Source organism: Salmo trutta, chromosome 35 (genome assembly GCF_901001165.1).
Source record: "Salmo trutta chromosome 35, fSalTru1.1, whole genome shotgun sequence".
NCBI lineage: Eukaryota > Metazoa > Chordata > Actinopteri > Salmoniformes > Salmonidae > Salmo > Salmo trutta.
This window is the reverse complement of record NC_042991.1, coordinates 3,723,501-3,740,983: the sequence shown is the minus strand read 5'-3', so window position 1 is coordinate 3,740,983 and position 17,483 is coordinate 3,723,501. Positions and strand designations below refer to the sequence as shown.

Below are 17,483 nucleotides of genomic sequence, written 5' to 3'. Positions count from 1 at the left end.
CCCTGGGAATTGTCACGTTACAGCTAAGATCCTTACTTTTCAATAAAAAGAGGTAAGACGCACGACTCCTTGTCAGACAGGGTACTTCCTGCTTGAAGCCTTGTCAGGTTTTTGCCTGCCATAGGAGTTCTGTTATACTCACAGACACCATTCAAACAGTTTTAGAAAATTCAGAGTGTTTTCTATCCAAACCTGAACAATAATATGCATATTCTAGCTTCTGAGTTGGTGTAGGAGGCAGTTAAAAATGGGAACATATTTTTTCCAAAATTCTCAATACTGCCCCCTATACCAAAGAGGTTAAAGTAATGATGGACTGTCGTTTCTCTTTGCTAATTTGAGCTATTCTTGCCATAAAATGGACTTGGTTTTTTACCAAATAGGGCTATCTTCTGTATACCAACCCTACCTTGTCACGACATAACTAATTGGCTCAAACACATTAAGAAGGAAAGAAATTCCACAAATATACTTTTAACAAGGCACACCTGTTAATTGAAATGCATTCCAGGTGACTACCTCATGAAGCTGGTTGAGAGAATGGCAAGAGTGTGCAAAGCTGTGATCAAGGCAAAGGGTGGCTACTTTGAAGAATATAAAATATAAAATGCATTTTTATTTGTTTAACACTTTTTTGGTTACTACATGATTCCATATGTTATTTCATAGTTTTGAAGTCTTCACTATTATTCTACAATGTAGAAAATAGTAGAAATAAAGAAAAACCCAACAAAACCTTTCTAAAGACGTTTAAAAATATTTTTACCAAATATATTGATAAATACATGTGAAAATGTATGTGAAAATATACAGTATTCTAAAATACATTTTCAATGTATTTCAGATTGTATTTTGAAATACATTAAATACATTTTACATGCATTTATATATACATTGTAAATACATTTTGTAATATATGTTCGAATGTATTTTTTTTAAACATTATTTGGCCAATATTAAATATTTCATGTTTCCTAATTTTTATTCCCTTATTGGTTGCGGTGTCAGAAAGATGAACAAAGTAAAGAGGAAAGAAAGAGGGAGAGAGAGGCAGCAGGGTTGAGAGAGAATGAAAGAGTGAGGAGAGAAGGATAAGTGAGTGACAGGCTGCAACAGTGCTTCTGTTTTCACACTTCTGATTACAAAATATAGTGATAGAGAAAAAATGAAAGAGAGGGAAAGAGGGAACAACCCAATCAGAGAGAAAGAGTGGTGCCTGTGGTAGTGGTTCCCTCCTCCTCCTCCCCTCCACCTTGAGCCAGCTATGTTGGCCAGGCGCCAGAAAAAATATGAACACATAGGAGTTTGATGTGGCGGGGAGCACTGCCCTTGTAGAGTTTCCACTGGCTGAGTGGCATGATCTGAGCATTCCATGACCTCGGTATTCATGTTCTGAAATGGGGCTTCATGGAGGTTTACCATTATGTGTGTGTGAGAGGAGAGGCAAAACAAGAGGTGAGAAACAGAGAAACAGATTGTCTCTGTATGTGTAGTGGTTGGCAGATCCACAATGTGACTTACTGCGTCTGCCTCGAGTTTAAAACCACTGATACCTCAAATTAGTTGGGATCGTTCTTCTGTCTCCAATCACTCTCCTCTCAAAGTAAAGATTTCCTCTCTAACATCAGACCACCCTTACCTTTGGCTACACATCAAATCCAACATGGACACATTTTATCTCTCCTTCTCAAACGTTAAAATGGATCAATGTTTGATCCCTCCCCTCTCTAACCTCTGGTGACCTTTGGCCCCTGACTCTTGCCTTGCGTGTGACCCCTGCAGGCTACATGGTCCACAGTGCCTCATACGATGACGTCCTCAACAACAGGTGGTCCTCCAGTGCATCCAGCGGCTCACATCTGGCTGTAGAAAACCTCAAACCTAACTCCAGGTGAGAATATGCTCTCTGTGTGTGAGAGAGTCTTTAATGTCTTACACAATGGGCTGGTTATACAAACAAAGGATTTACGAGATATTACGGCTCGTATATTCTTTACCCATGTGTGTGCGTCTGTGGAGGGGTTTGCCTGCGTGTTTGCGTCTGTGTGTAAGTATTTATAACTATAAATCAAATCAAATTGTATTCATCACATGCGCAGAACACAGCTTGTGTAGGCTTTACGGTGAATTGCTTGCTTATGAACCTTTCCCAACGACGCAGCGTTTAAAAATAATAATACAAAATAAAATAGTAACTAACATGAAATTAATAAAATAAAATACACAAGAATGGAGCTACAGTATATACAGGAAGTACCAGTGCCAGATCAATGTGCAGAGATACAAGGTACATGAGGTAGATATGTACATGAAGGCAAGGTAATGTGACTAGGCATCCGGATAGATAATAATAAGGTATTTGAGGTAGATATGTACATGAAGGCAGGGTAATGTGACTAGGCATCCGGATAGATAATAATAAGGTATTTGAGGGAGATATGTACATGAAGGCAAGGTAATGTGACTGGGCATCCGGATAGATAATAATAAGGTATTTGAGGTAGATATGTACATGAAGGCAAGGTAAAGTGACTAGGCATCCGGATAGATAAAAGTTAGAGTAAAATAAAGAACAGAGTAGCAGCAGCAAATGACGAGTGTAAAAGTGTGTGTGTGAGGGTGTGCATGTGTGTTTGTATTTGTGTTTGTGTCGTGCCGGTATGCGTATATGTCAGCAGAGGCTCCTCAAAGGAGGAAAGGGAGGACCATTCTCCTTAGTGAATTTCAGAAAAAAACCTTTTCAGATAAAACGACACTAAATATATTCACGTCACCAAATAATTGGTTAAAACACACTGCTTTGCAATGAAGGTCTACAGTAATGTCGTGACGTGACTATCATTAATGTGATGATGGCTATTTTATCAAATCAATTAACTATGTTTAATTATTAAATGAATCATGTAACAATTAACTCATTAGTAACTTGGGGCACAATGGAAAAAGTTTGTTTAAGGAGTTACCGTTTCCCGAATTAACTCAAGAATATATCAGAATATATCGTTACCATATTAGTCATCCATTAATTATTATTACCTCGTATCAGTCTCATTCTGAATGGCGTTGACTTCAAATCTGCATGAACCCTAGTCTAAATGACAATTCAGCAATACACAAATTGGCTTAATTATTTATTTACTAACTAAATAAATAATCACACAGAATTACATAAACACATACACAGGATAGATTATACGTTGATTACTGACATAATGCAATGGAAAGTCCCTAGTGGACTAACCCGATATGACGGCTTGGTACACAATGAAAAGGGAGGGGCATGTAAGGAGAGGGAGAGACAGAGAGAGTCAATACATGTGGAAGCTATGCTCATGGTGTTGGGTTCGACATTTTGAACATTGAGATATTAAATAAATGATAGAGAAGAAGCATGGAATATCTGTAGAAGGACAGATAGCTGTGGAATGTGTTGGAATGTGTTGGGGGACGGGAGCAGAGCACCGTGTTGATACAGTGGAGACAGATGGACATCTGTGGATTAGATGAAGGAGGGGTTGAGGTCAGGAGGTGAGGTCAGTTCCCCTTAAGGGGGTAATCAGGGTTTCGTATCTTGTTACCTTTTTCCTGTTGGGCATAAACTGTAAGGATTGGAGAGAGGGAGTGTCTTAAGTGGGATATAAATATCTGGATGGGACAAATGTTGGGTTGTCTGATTACGGCTGTACAGAACCTTTGGGAAGAATTAAACTTGATTAAAGCTTCTCTAGTGTATGTGAGTTATTTACTCTGAAAAATAAGAACCTAACAATGGGAATATGAATACTTTGCACATGAACGACCGCTCATTTGAGAATATTTGCAAAGTATACATATATTTACGTGTGTATGTCTTTGTCATCTCTCTGTTGAAATTGCCCGGTCCGTCTGTGGAGAGTAGTTTGACCAGATGTCTCTGGTTTGTCAACCAGAGACTTCTTTGTAGTTGTAGCTTCTAGGTCTAACAGTCTCTGTTAGAACGGTTCCTCCAGAGGTGTACCACACGGTGTTCAGAGAGGCTTGTTAGAATAGATCCTTTAGAGGTATCTATGGTGGTGAAAGGAAATTGTGCTTTGTCTTCGGCTGAGTTTCCTAGGTCAACAGTACATAAACAGCTGCAGACTGAATGTTCCTGTGTAGTCTTCATCTTCGAGAGTTTCAGAGGGTCTTACCATTTTTTGGATGTGTAGTTTTTAAACCATTTCATAAAGTGTGGATCAAATCCTCACGTTCTCTGGTCTCAATGGTTGATTATTCAGGGTACAGTTGGATCACTTTCCACACCGGCAGCGACCCGGCATTTTTTGGTCTGTGGTAAATTTCGTTAGCAGTCCTTTTATGCACTCTGGAAAAATGGGGCATTCCATCCTGTTGACATAATGTCTGTGCTCACGTGGATGTGGTTACTGACTGGGTAAAACTTTCTATGACAACAATTATCTCATTTAGAAGGCTAAAATCATCTTGCTATCTTTTCAAAAATAGTTTCATATTTAACCATATAAGTTGAACAACATTTAGATGTAAACCTGACCCCTTGAATGTGTACTCTTTCAGAGATAGTTATTTAGTTATACCATCCTTAATGATATCACAAAACAACAACTGATTTGACATGATTATTGTTTGGAGCCCCAACAACCATTTCCCACATTATTTATGTTAGAAATATTGTTTCAATGTCCCATCTTTTGATGTTAAAATACTGCAAAGCTTCTCTCTGTTGTAACACTCAGCCATTCCACTCTTGAGAGAGAGGGGGGCTCTCTTTGATCCTCACAGGAGGGAAAGTCATGACAGTAGCCTCAACTAGCTTCCGTCCTCCTCGGGGTACATTGACTTCAATACAAAACCTAGGAGGCTCAGGGTTCTCACCCCTTCCATAGATGTACACAGTAATTGTGACAACTTCCGGAGGATGTTAATTAATTCACTATTTAGCAGTCTGGCTATTTATCAGTCTTATGGCTTGGGGGTAGAAGCTGTCTCGACGCATTTTGGTCCAAGAGCCGATGCTCTGGTACCATTTGCCAGACGGTAGAAAAGTGAACAGTCTATGGCTTGGGGTGGCTGGAGTCTTTGGCAATTTTTTGGGCCTACCTATAGGGTGTTGGAGTGTGCGTTTATATGATTATTGTTCCCGGTAGGTCTCAGTGATGTTAGACACATAACATGTGTTCACTGTGTCTGTTTCTGTGTGTGTAATTCTATGCATGTGTGTGTGATGTCAGCCCCAGTATTGTAATGCTTATATACAGTAAATTATTAAGAAGCCATCAGAGTGATGTAATTCAGAGCTAACTGGATAGAGGCAGGTTAGAAAACACGTTTAAATCATTGTGAAAACATGATGTGCTGAGATATTCCACCAAGACGCAGGAAACACACAGAGAGAGAGAGAGAGAGAGAGAGAGAGAGAGAGAGAGAGAGAGAGAGAGAGAGAGAGAGAGAGAGAGAGAGAGAGAGAGAGAGAGAGAGAGAGAGAGAGAGAGAGAGAGAGAGAGAGAGAGAGAGAGAGAGAGAGAGAGAGAGAGAGAGATGTCATATACAGTACCAGCCAAAAGTTTGGACACACCTACTCATTCAAGGGTTTTTCTTTATTTTTACTATGCTCTACATTGTAGAAGAGAGTTAATGCAGAGCAGGTGTGTCGATAAATCACGAGCAGGAAACCTGACAGCTCGGTAACAGGCAGACACGCAAATGCACACACAAACACAGCTCTGGGTGTTAAACAGAGCAGGGTGTCTAAGGGAGACACAGGGTCTGGCAAGGGGCAGTGTGCGTTTGTTATCTCTTCCAAGTAGCCATAAAGCTTTCCCTCCATGGTGCCAGACCCAAGTCAACGATTCAGACCCGAGCCAACGGTTCACGCTCAAGGGTTAGCCATGCACATATGTAGGCCTACACAAACAAGCACACTTTGTTTCTGTCAAACCCACACACACACACACACACACACACACACACACACACACACACACACACACACACACACACACACACACACACACACACACACACACAGTCACAGTCACGAACACACGCACAGACAGATGTTCCTTAATTCCTAACTTTGTAATTTAGAAGCCTACTGTGCATGCATTTGCTCTTGCTCTGTGGTTTGTGTGTCTGTCTGTTTGTGCATGCCTGCATATGACTTGTGGATGTGTGTGTACATTCATGAGTAAAAAAATTGTGTACAAAAAGCAGGTAGAGTGATTGACAGTTTATAATTGTTCATGGAAGCTTCACCTGAGTCTGGGTGTGGCTGTCTGTAAGGATCCATCAAAAGGCATGTATATATTTCAGTCTCTCTGCACTGCAGCAACACTACCCCTTGTCTCCACATACACACATGCGCACACGCGCACACACCCTACTTCAAGCAGTCACACACATATATATACCAATGCACCAATTCTACACCTCCTAGACAGCTGTCTCCTTAATAAGCCCAGGATGGAGAATGCTGCTCACTAAACAACTGAAAGGCATGAAACTGTCCTACATGATGAGATTGGCTTGGGTTTTAATTAAAAGAATAATTCACAAAAAAACTATCTTTTAGACTTTTTTCATTAGTCCACTGTTGATACAGTCCCAAAATGTTTTGCATGCCAGCGATCATGTTTTAAAGATATTGAACTTTCAAAAAGCAAATTGTAACTTGCCATATCATCATGATGATGTGGCAGGCATAGAAGGCTAATGAGGAGAGGACAGCTCATAATAAAAGTCCAGAACTTAGCGAATGGAAACCATGTGTTTGATGTATTTGATACCATTCCGCTGATTCCGCTCCAGCCATGACCACAAGCCCATCCTCCTCAATTTATTAAGTTACAATTTGCTTTTGAAAGTCCTTTTTCTTGAAAAATATACCAAATTATTGTTTTTGAGTGAGTTTCTATTTAAGTCAAGATCTGAAGTTAATGGATATAGAGAAAATGTACAGTACCTGTCAAAGTTTTTGACACACCTACTCATTCAAGGATTTTTCTTTATTTTGACTATTTTCGACATTGTAGAATAATAGTGAAGACATCAAAACTATGAAATAACACATATGGAATCATGTAGTAACCAAAAAAGTGTTAAACAAATCAACAAATGTTTTGTATTTGAGATTCTTCAAAGTAGCCACAGCTTTGCACACTCTTGGCATTCTCTCAACCAGCTTCATGATGTAGTCACCTGGAAAGCATTTCAATTATCAAGTGTTCCTTGGTGAAAGTTAATTTGTGGAATTTCTTTCCTTCTTAATTGCGTTTGAGCCAATCAGTTGTGTTGTGACAAGGTAGGGGTGATATACAGAATAAAGCCCTATTGGGTAAAATACCAAGTCCATATTATGGCAAGAACAGTTCAAATAAGCAAAGAGAACGACAGTCCATCATTACTTTAAGACATGAAGGTCAAGTCAATCTTGAAGTGCAGTCTCAAAAACCATCAAGTGCTATGATGAAACTGGCTCTCATGAGGACCGCCACAGGAAAGGAAGACCTAGAGTTACCTCTCCTGCAGAGGATAAGAAATTACAGCACTTTGGATTGCAGTCTAAATAAATGCATCACAGAAACTGTTCAGAGACTGCGTGAATCAGACCTTCATGGTCGAATTGTTGCAAAGTAACCACTATTAAAGGACACCAATAAGAAGAAGAGACTTGCTTGGCCCAAGAAACACGAGCAATGGACTTTAGACCGGTGGAAATCTGTCCTTGGGTCTGATGAGTAAGAATTTTAGATTTTTGGTTCCAACCGCCATGTCTTTGTGAGACGCAGAGTAGGTGAACAGATGATCTCCACATGTGTGGTTCCCACCGTGAAGCATGGAGGAGGAGGTGTGATGGTGTGGGAGTGCTTTGCTGGTGACACTGCCTTTGATTTATTTAGAATTCAAGGCACACTTAACCATCATGGCTACCACAGCATTCTGCAGCGATACGCCATCCCATCTGGTTTGCGCACAGTGGGACTATCATTTGTTTTTCAACAGGACAATGACCCAACACACCTCCAGTCTGTGTAAAGGTTATTTGACCAAGAAGGAGAGTGATGGAGTGCTGCATCAGATGACCTGGCCTCCACAATCACCCGACCTCAACCCAATTGAGATGGTTTGGGATGAGTTGGACCGCAGAGTGAAGGAAAAGCAGCCAACAAGTGCTCAGCATATGTGGGAACTCCTTCAAGACTGTTGGAAAAGCATTCCAAATGAAGCTGGTTGAGGGAAAGCCAAGAGTGTGCAAAGCTGTCATCAAGGCAAAGGGTGGCTACTTTGAAGAATTTATAATATAAAATATATTTTGATTTGTTTAACGCTGTTTTGGTTAGTACATGATTCCATATGTGTTATTTCATAGTTGTGTTCAACTATTATTCTACAATGTAGAAAATAGTAAAAATAAAGAACAACCCTTGAATGAGTAGGTGTGTCCAAACTTTTGGCTGGTACTGTATATGAGAACATTTCTCTCTCGCTCTCTTTCTCTCTGCCTCTCTCTGTGATTTTCACTCTTCCCTTTTTCTGCCTCCTTTTCTCTTTTATTTTCTGATATTTTGGTCAGTTTCCACATGGCTCCAGTAATTGGATCCAGACCGGCAGACTTTACGTTGTTAAAGGGTTTGGGTGGAAATTAGCGGACCGTGAAATTACTGTACGTAACCCTACAGCAGGGGGAGAACACACACAGACACACATTGTCCACTATATGGACAGATTTCAAAACCTCCAAGCCTTGTCTCACGGTGTTGTTTTGAATCTGAGGGTATTAAATAATTCCTCCCCTGTACAGTATGTATTTAAAACACACTGAGACTAAAGTGAAGTGAGCTCAAATATTTAAAAACTACCTGAAAGAAACATGAGGTTTCCGGACACGTGTGAACAGATCACGTGAATTTGTATTTATCTTTGTATGTGTTTTTCCCTCGTGTGAATAGAAAAATTCCCCACCTAACATTTTTTTCTTCACAACTTCCAGCTACATCTGGTCTCCCATCCAGGGACTGAACCTGCTTAGCTTCAGAGGTAAACCAGCAGTGGGATGCAGGTTGCCATGTTGCTAGAATGAATGTGTCAAACCTTGCAACTGGAAAAAAGGCAGTGAAAACAAAGGCCAGGGTAACAAAACCAAAGATAGGGAATATTGCAGGAAAGAGGGAGTTGTTTCATTTAATTGTGTTATCATACGTATTTTTTTTAATCAGAAACATTTTTTTGTATCCATTTACAATTAATTTGTTCTTAGATTTCAAAATGATTTCCATAAAATATTTGGTTTTGCTATCAATACTTTTGTGTTTTTCTCTTTGAAATACTATTAATTTTGTTCTCAACTTCAGAAGTTTTGCTTGATATTAATGGCACAAAAGTAACTCACTCACTAGAGGATTGTACCATATAATAGCACTATTCCTCCATTGAAGGTGCTTCATTTTTTGCCAAAAATGACAAACCCAAATCTAACTGCCTGTAGCTCAGGCCCTGAAGCAAGGATATGCATTTTCTTGGTGCCATTTGAAAGGAAACACTTTGAAGTTTGTGGAAATGTGAAGGAATGTAGGAGAATATAACACAATATACAATTGAAGACAGAAGTTTACATACACCTTAGCCAAATACATTTAAACTCAGTTTTTCACAATTCCTGACATTTAATCCTAGTAGAAATTCCCTGTCTTAGGTCAGTTAGGATCACCACTTTATTTTAAGAATGTGAAATGTCAGAATAATAGGAAAGAGAATGATTTATTTCAGCTTGTATTTCTTTCATCACATTCCCAGTGGGTCTGAAGTTTACATACACTCAATTAGTATTTGGTAGCATTGCCTTTAAATTGTTTAACTTGGGTGAAACGTTTTGAGTAGCCTTCCACAAGCTTCCCACAGTAAGGTGGGTGAATTTTGACCCATTCCTCATGACAGAGCTGGTGTAACTGGGTCAGGTTTGTAGGTCTCCTTGCACACGCTTTTTCAGTTCTGCCCAGAATTTTTCTATAGGGTTGAGGTCAGGGCTTTGTGATGGACACTCCAATACCTTGACTTTGTTGTCATTTTGACCCAACTTTGGAAGTATGCTTGGAGTCATTGTCCATTTGGAAGACCCATTTGCGACCAAGCTTTATCTTCCTGACTGATGTTTTGAGATGTTGCTTCAATATATCCACATAATTTTCCTTTCTTATGGTGCCATCCATTTTGTGAAGTGCACCAGTCCCTCCTGCAGTTAAGCACCCCCACAACATGATGCTGCCATCCCTGTGCTTCACGGTTGGGTTGGTATTCTTCGGCTTGCAAGCCTCCCCCTTTTTCCTCCAAACATAACAATTTCTATTTTTGTTTCATCAGACCAGAGGACATTTCTCCAAAAAGTACGATCTTTGTTTCCATGTGCAGTTGCAAACCGTAGTCTGGCTTTTTTATGGTGGTTTTGGAGCAGTGGCTTCTTCCTTGCTGAGCGGCCTTTCAGGTTATGTCGATATAGGACTCGTTTTACTGTGGATATAGATACTTTTGTACCTGTTTCTTCCACCATCTTCACAAGGTCCTTTGCTATTGTTCTTGGATTGATTTGCACTTTTCATACCAAAGTACGTTCATCTCTAGGAGACAGAACGCGTCTCCTTCCTGAGTGGTATGACGGCTGCGTGGTCCCATGGTGTTTATACTTGCGTACTATTGTTTGTACAGATGAACGTCTACAATTTTCTGAGGTCTTGACTGATTTATTTTGATTTTCCCATGATGTCAAGCAAAGAGGCATTGAGTTTGAAGGTAGGCCTTGAAATACATCCACAGGTACACCTCCAATTGACTGAAATTATGTCAATTAGCCTATCAGAAGCTTCTAAAGCCATGATTTAATTTTCTGTAATTTTCCAAGCTGTTTAAAGGCACATTCAACTTAGTGTATGTAAACTTCTGAACCACTGGAATTGTGATAAGGTGAATTATAAGTTAATTAATCTGTCTGTAAACAATTGTTGGAAAAATTACTTGTGTCATGCACAAAGTAGATGTCCTAACCGACTTACCAAAACTATAGCTTGTCAACAACAAATGTGTGGAGTGGTTGAAAAACGAGTTGTAATGACTCCAACCTAAGTGTATGTAAACTTCCGACCTCAACTGTATCTGGTAAAAGATAATACAAAGAAAGAAACAAATGTACTTTTGTATTTTTTTCATACCATCATAATTGAAATGCAAGAGAAAGGCCATAATGTATTATTCCAGCCCAGGTGCAATTTAGGTTTTGTCCACTAGATGGAAGCAGTGTATTTGCAAAGTTTTAGACTGATCCAATTAACCATTGGTTTTCTGTTCAAAATTTTGTATCAAGACTGCCCAAATATGCCGAATTTGTTTATTAATAACTTTTCATGTTCAAAATGGTGCGCTCTCCTCAAACAATAGCATGGTATTCTTTCACTGTAATAGCTACAGCAAATTGGACAGTGCAGTTAGATTCACAATAATTTAAGCTTTCTGCCAATTAACAAGAATTGAAGCTTTCTGTCAATATCAGATATGTCTATGTCCTGGGAAATGTTCTTGTTACTTACAACCTCATGCTAATCGCATTAGCCTACGTTAGCTCAACCGTCCAGTGGACGGGACACCGATCCCAAAGAAGTTTTAATTGAAACATTAACAAAGTGTTCTCCCTACCAAAGTTTCAGTAAAAAGCTCAGGGATGGGGCTGGAGAAATGCTACCTATCTCAAATCCATAGACTATGCTAAGGACTGACCATCCATGATATAAAAATGATAGGTTTAACCATGTTTTTAGGTTGTTTACATTTACTTTGTTTACAAACATTGCAATAAAACAAGCTTATATTTTGGGTTCTGGTGGGGTATGACAGTTGAACTAAAGTAATGATACAAAATGCGTTATATTCTTCAAGAATCAATGGGCACATGTACATTTATAAATCCAAAAATTGATGTAGGTTTGAATTGCCCCTTTAACAGGTAGTGACCTTCAACAGCAGAACTATGTCGCCATTTGAATGTGATTCATTAACCTGTCCCCCAAAAAAGTAAGCTGTCCACACTTCTGCGAATGTCCCGTAAAATCATTCCCTGGTCCTGCATTTGGGCTTTTTAGTTGTGGTCACTTTAGTTCCACCAGGGGAAACATTGCTACTGCAACATGTTAACACCATCTTTCACATGTGGGGAGAATAACATTATTTCAACCCCACATGTGAACTTGCAATTCAATATGTGAAAAATGTATTTTCGCATGTGAAGTGTTCTTACATGTGAAACTGCACATTTTATTTTCATTTTCAGCTGTGGAATTGCAAGTTTGCATGTGAAAATGAATCACATGTAAAAAAAAAAAATGTTTTGCAGTTTCACATGTAAAAACATTTAACTTGATCAAATGTGATTTTCAAATGTGAAACTGCAAAATTGACATGTCATTTTTTGTAAGGGCAGAGCTCAGTCAGTCAGGAGGGTCATTGTGTCATATAGAAAAGCTCTCAGTGTGAAATTGCTGACTTGAGGACTTTTTTCTCTTCCTCCCTCCCTTCCCTCCCAAACCATACAGTACCTCTCTCCCTCACTCCCCCTCTTTTAATCTACTCCATTCCCCTTCTTTCTTTCTCTCTCTCTCTCTCTCTCTCTCTCTCTCTCTCTCTCTCTCTCTCTCTCTCTCTCTCTCTCTCTCTCTCTCTCTCTCTCTCCCTCCTTCCGTCACTCCCTTTATCCCTCTTAAACACATGCCAAATTACCATTTTACTGCGTTCTGCTCACTTTAGATTCATAAGAACATAAAAACAGTCTTCTCTTAATTCTACGAGTACTGCCTCCATTCCGAACATCGAGTGCTGCCTCCCTTCCGGCCATCTGTTCTAGTCATTAGGGTATAAATACCTTTCATGTGGCAACAGAGACCTGTCTAAATGACTCTTTAACACCTAGAATAATAACTATACACACACTCTGTTTTGTCTTGGTTTGTTTTACCTCAGGTACTACTTCAAAGTCCAGGCGAAGAATGTCTTTGGGCTGGGACCGGTCAGCGATACATTCACCTATGTCACTGAGTCAGGTCTGTATGAGTATTACGTCAGGTTGCTAGGGTCAGTTTTACTTTGTGCCTGCGGTAAGGCCACGTCTACCTGAGTTGTCTGTATCCTCCCATTTTTTGTTCATGTATAAATTCAGTCCCAGTTCATGTCTCTCATTTAATTACTTTTTTTATTTTCTTTTTCAGACGACCCTCTTCTTATTGAACGACCACCTGGTGAGTGGTATCGATAGTTCTCGTATATTACTCTGACATTATTGACGAAACTTCAGATCATTTGAAGAAACCCAAAATGACAGCTGGAGTGAGCTTGTGAGGAGTTAACAGTCTGTGGAGAGACATACAAACGGCTGCATACACCTACACATACATATACTGGACTTGGCAGACAGCCATAGTGGTAAAACGATGTCAAAGTAGAGTTTTGGTATTCATTGTTTTTAATTGAGAGAGTCAGTCAGGTATTTCGAAGAGGAGGGACAAGGGGACAGGTACTGGTTCCCTCCTCAACCCTCTCTCACCCCTTCCCCCTCCCCCAGTTGCTATGCACAATGAGTGGAGGTGATTTACTGTGTATCTGAATAGGAGCGACTGGCATAGTGCGCACTGTCAGTAAAGGGGTTGTAAAGGAGTTGAGTGTAGTTGGTCATGACTAGCTTTGTGAGAACTGACAGGTTGAGTGTAGGTATTAATGACTTGCTTTGTGATGGTAGCATTGTCAAGCACTCTGTCAGATAGAGGAACTGTCATTAAAGACATGCTGAACGCTTAACCTCAACCGTTTTGTAGTATTGTAATATATGCCACTTTTATCCAGTGACTTTCTGTAAAGTGAATGCATACATTTTAGTATATGTGACCCCAATAGGGATCAAACCCACGACCCTGGCCTTGCTAGGGCCACAGTCTTACCAAATTAGCTACACAGGACAGTCTCCTGTTAATTGTCCCCACCCCCCACAGGTGGAGAGCCTATCTGGATTCCATTTTCCTTCCGATACAACCCCCAGCACAGTGCCTGTAAGGGCAGCCAGTATGTCAAGAGGACATGGTACAGAAAGTTTGTAGGTGTGGTCCTGTGCAACTCACTGAGATACAAGATCTTCATGGGAGATGGGCTGAAAGGTACTACTGCTGTAACTTCCCCCTCTCCTCTCTTCCTTTATCTACACTGAATAAAAATATAAACGCAGCATGTAAAGTTTTGGTCCCATGGTTCATGAGCTGAAATAAGAGATCCCAGAAATGTTCCATACTCACAAAAAGCTTATTTCTCTATATCCCTGTTAGTGAGCATTTCTCCTTTGCCAAGATACTCCATCCACCTGACAAGTGTGGCATATCGATTAAACAGCACGATCATTACATAGGTGCACCTTGTGCTGAGGGACAATAAAATGCCACTCTAAAATGTGCAGGAATGTCCACCAGAGCTGTTGCCAGAGAATGAATTGTTCATTTCTCTACCATAAACCTTCTCTAACATTGTTTTAGAGAATGTGGCAGTACTTCCATCCAGCCTCACAATCGTGTATTGCGTCGCGTGGGCAAGTGTTTGCTGATGTCAGCGTTGTGAACAGAGTGCCCCATTGTGGTGGTGGGGTTATGGTATGGTCAGGCATAAGCTACGAACACAATTGCATGTTATCGATAGCAATTTGAATGCACAGATATATGTTACAAGATCCTGAGGCCCGTTGTTGTGCCATTCATCCGCCGCCAACACCTCATGCTTCAGCATGATAATGGACGGCCCCATGTTGCAAGGATCTGTACACAATTCCTGTAAACTGAACATGTCCCAGTTCTTCCTTGGCCTGCATACTCACCAGACATGTCACCAATTGAGCCTGTTTGGGATGCTCTGGATTGACTTGTTGGTCAGTGTGTTCCAGTTCCCGCCAATATCCAGCAACTTCGCACATCTATTGAAGAGGAGTAGGACAACATTCAACAGGTCAACCAATAGCCTGATCAACTCTATGCGAAGGAGATCGTGCTGAATGACATCGTGTCGTGCTGAATGACGCAAATGATGGTCACACCAGAAACTGACTGGTTTTCTAATCCATGCCCCTACCTTTTTTTAAGGTATCTGTGGCCAACAGATGCATATCTGTATTCCCAGTCAGGTGAAATCCATAGATTAGCGCCTAATGCATTGATTTAAATGGACTGATTTCCTTATATGAACTGTAACTCAGTAAAATCTGAGGAAATTGTTTCATGTTGTGTTTATATTTTTGTTCAGTATACTTCTCTCTTTCTCTCTCAGTTCAAGTCTTTTCTCAATTTAAGTAGCTTTACAATTACTCCTAATATTCCTCTTTCTATTAATAATCTCTTAACCACCGTCTCTCCCCCTTCTGCTTTCCCTTCCTTCACCAACACCCCTTTTGCTCTCTCTCTCTCTCTCTCTCTCTCTCTCTCTCTCTCTCTCTCGCTCTCTCTCTCTCTCTCTCGCTCTCTCTCTCTCTCTCTCTCTCTCTCTCTACATTTCTCTTAATCACACTTTCTCTTCTACATATTGTGTTCTATTATTTTTGGGAATATGTGGTAGCCGACCAGGCTCTGTCTCATTACGTAATAGAATATTGTTTGAGAGTGTGTTCTGTTGTTAAGCATCGACTGCTCTTTCTCGCCCTCCAGAAACATTCTATAGTATAGCAGACACATTTGGTCATGGGGAGGACCACTGCCAGTTTGTAGACTCTTACCTAGATGGGAGGACAGGCTCCCCCAACCTCTCAATGCATCTGCCAACAGCACAAGGTACATTTGTTTTATAATAATCAAACTTACAGAATGCATCACTCGCCTACAGCCTTTTATAGGATTGTTTCACAGTATTCCGTAAATAAATATTCTCACAGATTAAGTTCCAGAGTCTTGATTATATACAACCTCAATATCCATGCTCTAGGCTGGATAGAAACAGTCAGAATCATCTAACGAAGCATTATAAATGTTGTGGTACGTCCATTCATAATGCATTATAATAATTTGTCCTGTCTGCCCCTGTGCAGGTTACTATCGCTCATACAGGCAGGAGCCAGTGAACTTTGGACCTATCGGCCGGCGTACGCCTCATCTCTTCGGGGGATGGTATGAGTGCGGGGTGCCCATCCCTGGCAAGTGGTAACACAGGGGGTCACAAAGAGGTCGTCATCGAGGGCAACCCAACTCCATCCTGCTGCAGCCTTTCTCATGCTGTTACTGACCCCACCCCCTGGAGATAAACTGTTGCTAACCATAGCAGAAAGACAACAACATTCCAAATGTATACTACTTCAGATTGAAGAGAATATAATACTTTAAACAACAACTAATATTTCCATGTATTCATTAACGTGCACTTTTATAAAAGCAGTCTGTATATGAGGGAGGAAAAGCATGTACAGTGGCTTGCGAAACTATTCATCCCCCTTGGCATTTTTCGTATTTTGTTGCCTTACAACCTGGAATTAAAATGTATTTTGGGGGGGTTTGTATCATTTGATTTACACAACATGCCTACCACTTTGAAGATGCAAGTCAATACTTTGTAGAGCTACCTTTTGCAGCAATTACAGCTGCAAGTCTCTTGGGGTATGTCTCTATAAGCTTGGCAGATCTAGCCACTGGGATTTTTGCCCAGTCTAAGGCAAAACTGCTCAAGCTCCTTCAAGTGGGATGGGTTCCACTGGTGTACAGCAATCTTTAAGTCATACCACAGATTCTCAATTGGATTGAGGTCTGGGCTTTGACTAGGCCATTCCAAGACATGTAAATGTTTCCCCTTAAACCACTCAAGTGTTTCTTTAGCAGTATGCTTAGGGTCATTGTCCTGCTGGAAGGTGAACCTCCGTCCCAGTTTCAAATCTCTGGAAGACTGAAACAGAGTTTCCTCAAGAATTTCCCTGTATTTAGCACCATCCATCATTCCTTAAATTCTGACCAGTTTCCCAGTCCCTGGAGATGAAAATATCCCCACAGCATGATGCTGCCACCACCATGCTTCACTGTGGTGGTGTTCTCGGTGATGAGAGGTGTTAGGTTTGCGCCAGACATAGCGTTTTCCTTGATTGCCAAAAAGCTACATTTTAGTCTCATCTGACCAGACCACCTTCTTCCATATGTTTGGAGAGTCTCCCACATGCCTTTTGGCGAACAAGCAATGGCTTTTTTCTGGCCACTCTTCCGTAAAGCCCAGCTCTAAAGTGGTCCTATGGACAGATACTCCAATCTCCACTGTGGAGCTTTGCAGCTCCTTCAGGGTTATCTTTGGTCTCTTTGTTGCCTCTCTGATTAATGCCCTCCATGCCTGGTCTGTGAGTTTTGGTGGGTGGCCCTCTCTTGGCAGGTTTGTTGTGGTGCCATATTCTTTCCATTTTTTAATAATGTATTTAATGGTGCTCCGTGGGATGTTCAAAGTTTCTGATATTTTTTTCA

General features: G+C 40.5%; 1 protein-coding gene across 1 annotated transcript in view; it reads left to right on the top strand.

Moving 5' to 3' along the window:
* The window catches only part of LOC115174389 (fibronectin type III domain-containing protein 1), a 72,290-nt gene extending 55,913 nt beyond the window's left edge, over window positions 1–16,377 (top strand). Inside the window, exons 18-23 of the mRNA XM_029732904.1 lie at window positions 1,783–1,891; window positions 12,994–13,073; window positions 13,239–13,268; window positions 14,016–14,177; window positions 15,702–15,824; window positions 16,079–16,377. Of these exons, the coding sequence (XP_029588764.1) occupies window positions 1,783–1,891; window positions 12,994–13,073; window positions 13,239–13,268; window positions 14,016–14,177; window positions 15,702–15,824; window positions 16,079–16,194 (620 nt within the window). The 3' untranslated portion in view covers window positions 16,195–16,377. The remainder of the gene's footprint in view (window positions 1–1,782; window positions 1,892–12,993; window positions 13,074–13,238; window positions 13,269–14,015; window positions 14,178–15,701; window positions 15,825–16,078) is intronic.
* The last annotated feature ends 1,106 nt before the right edge of the window (window positions 16,378–17,483 follow it).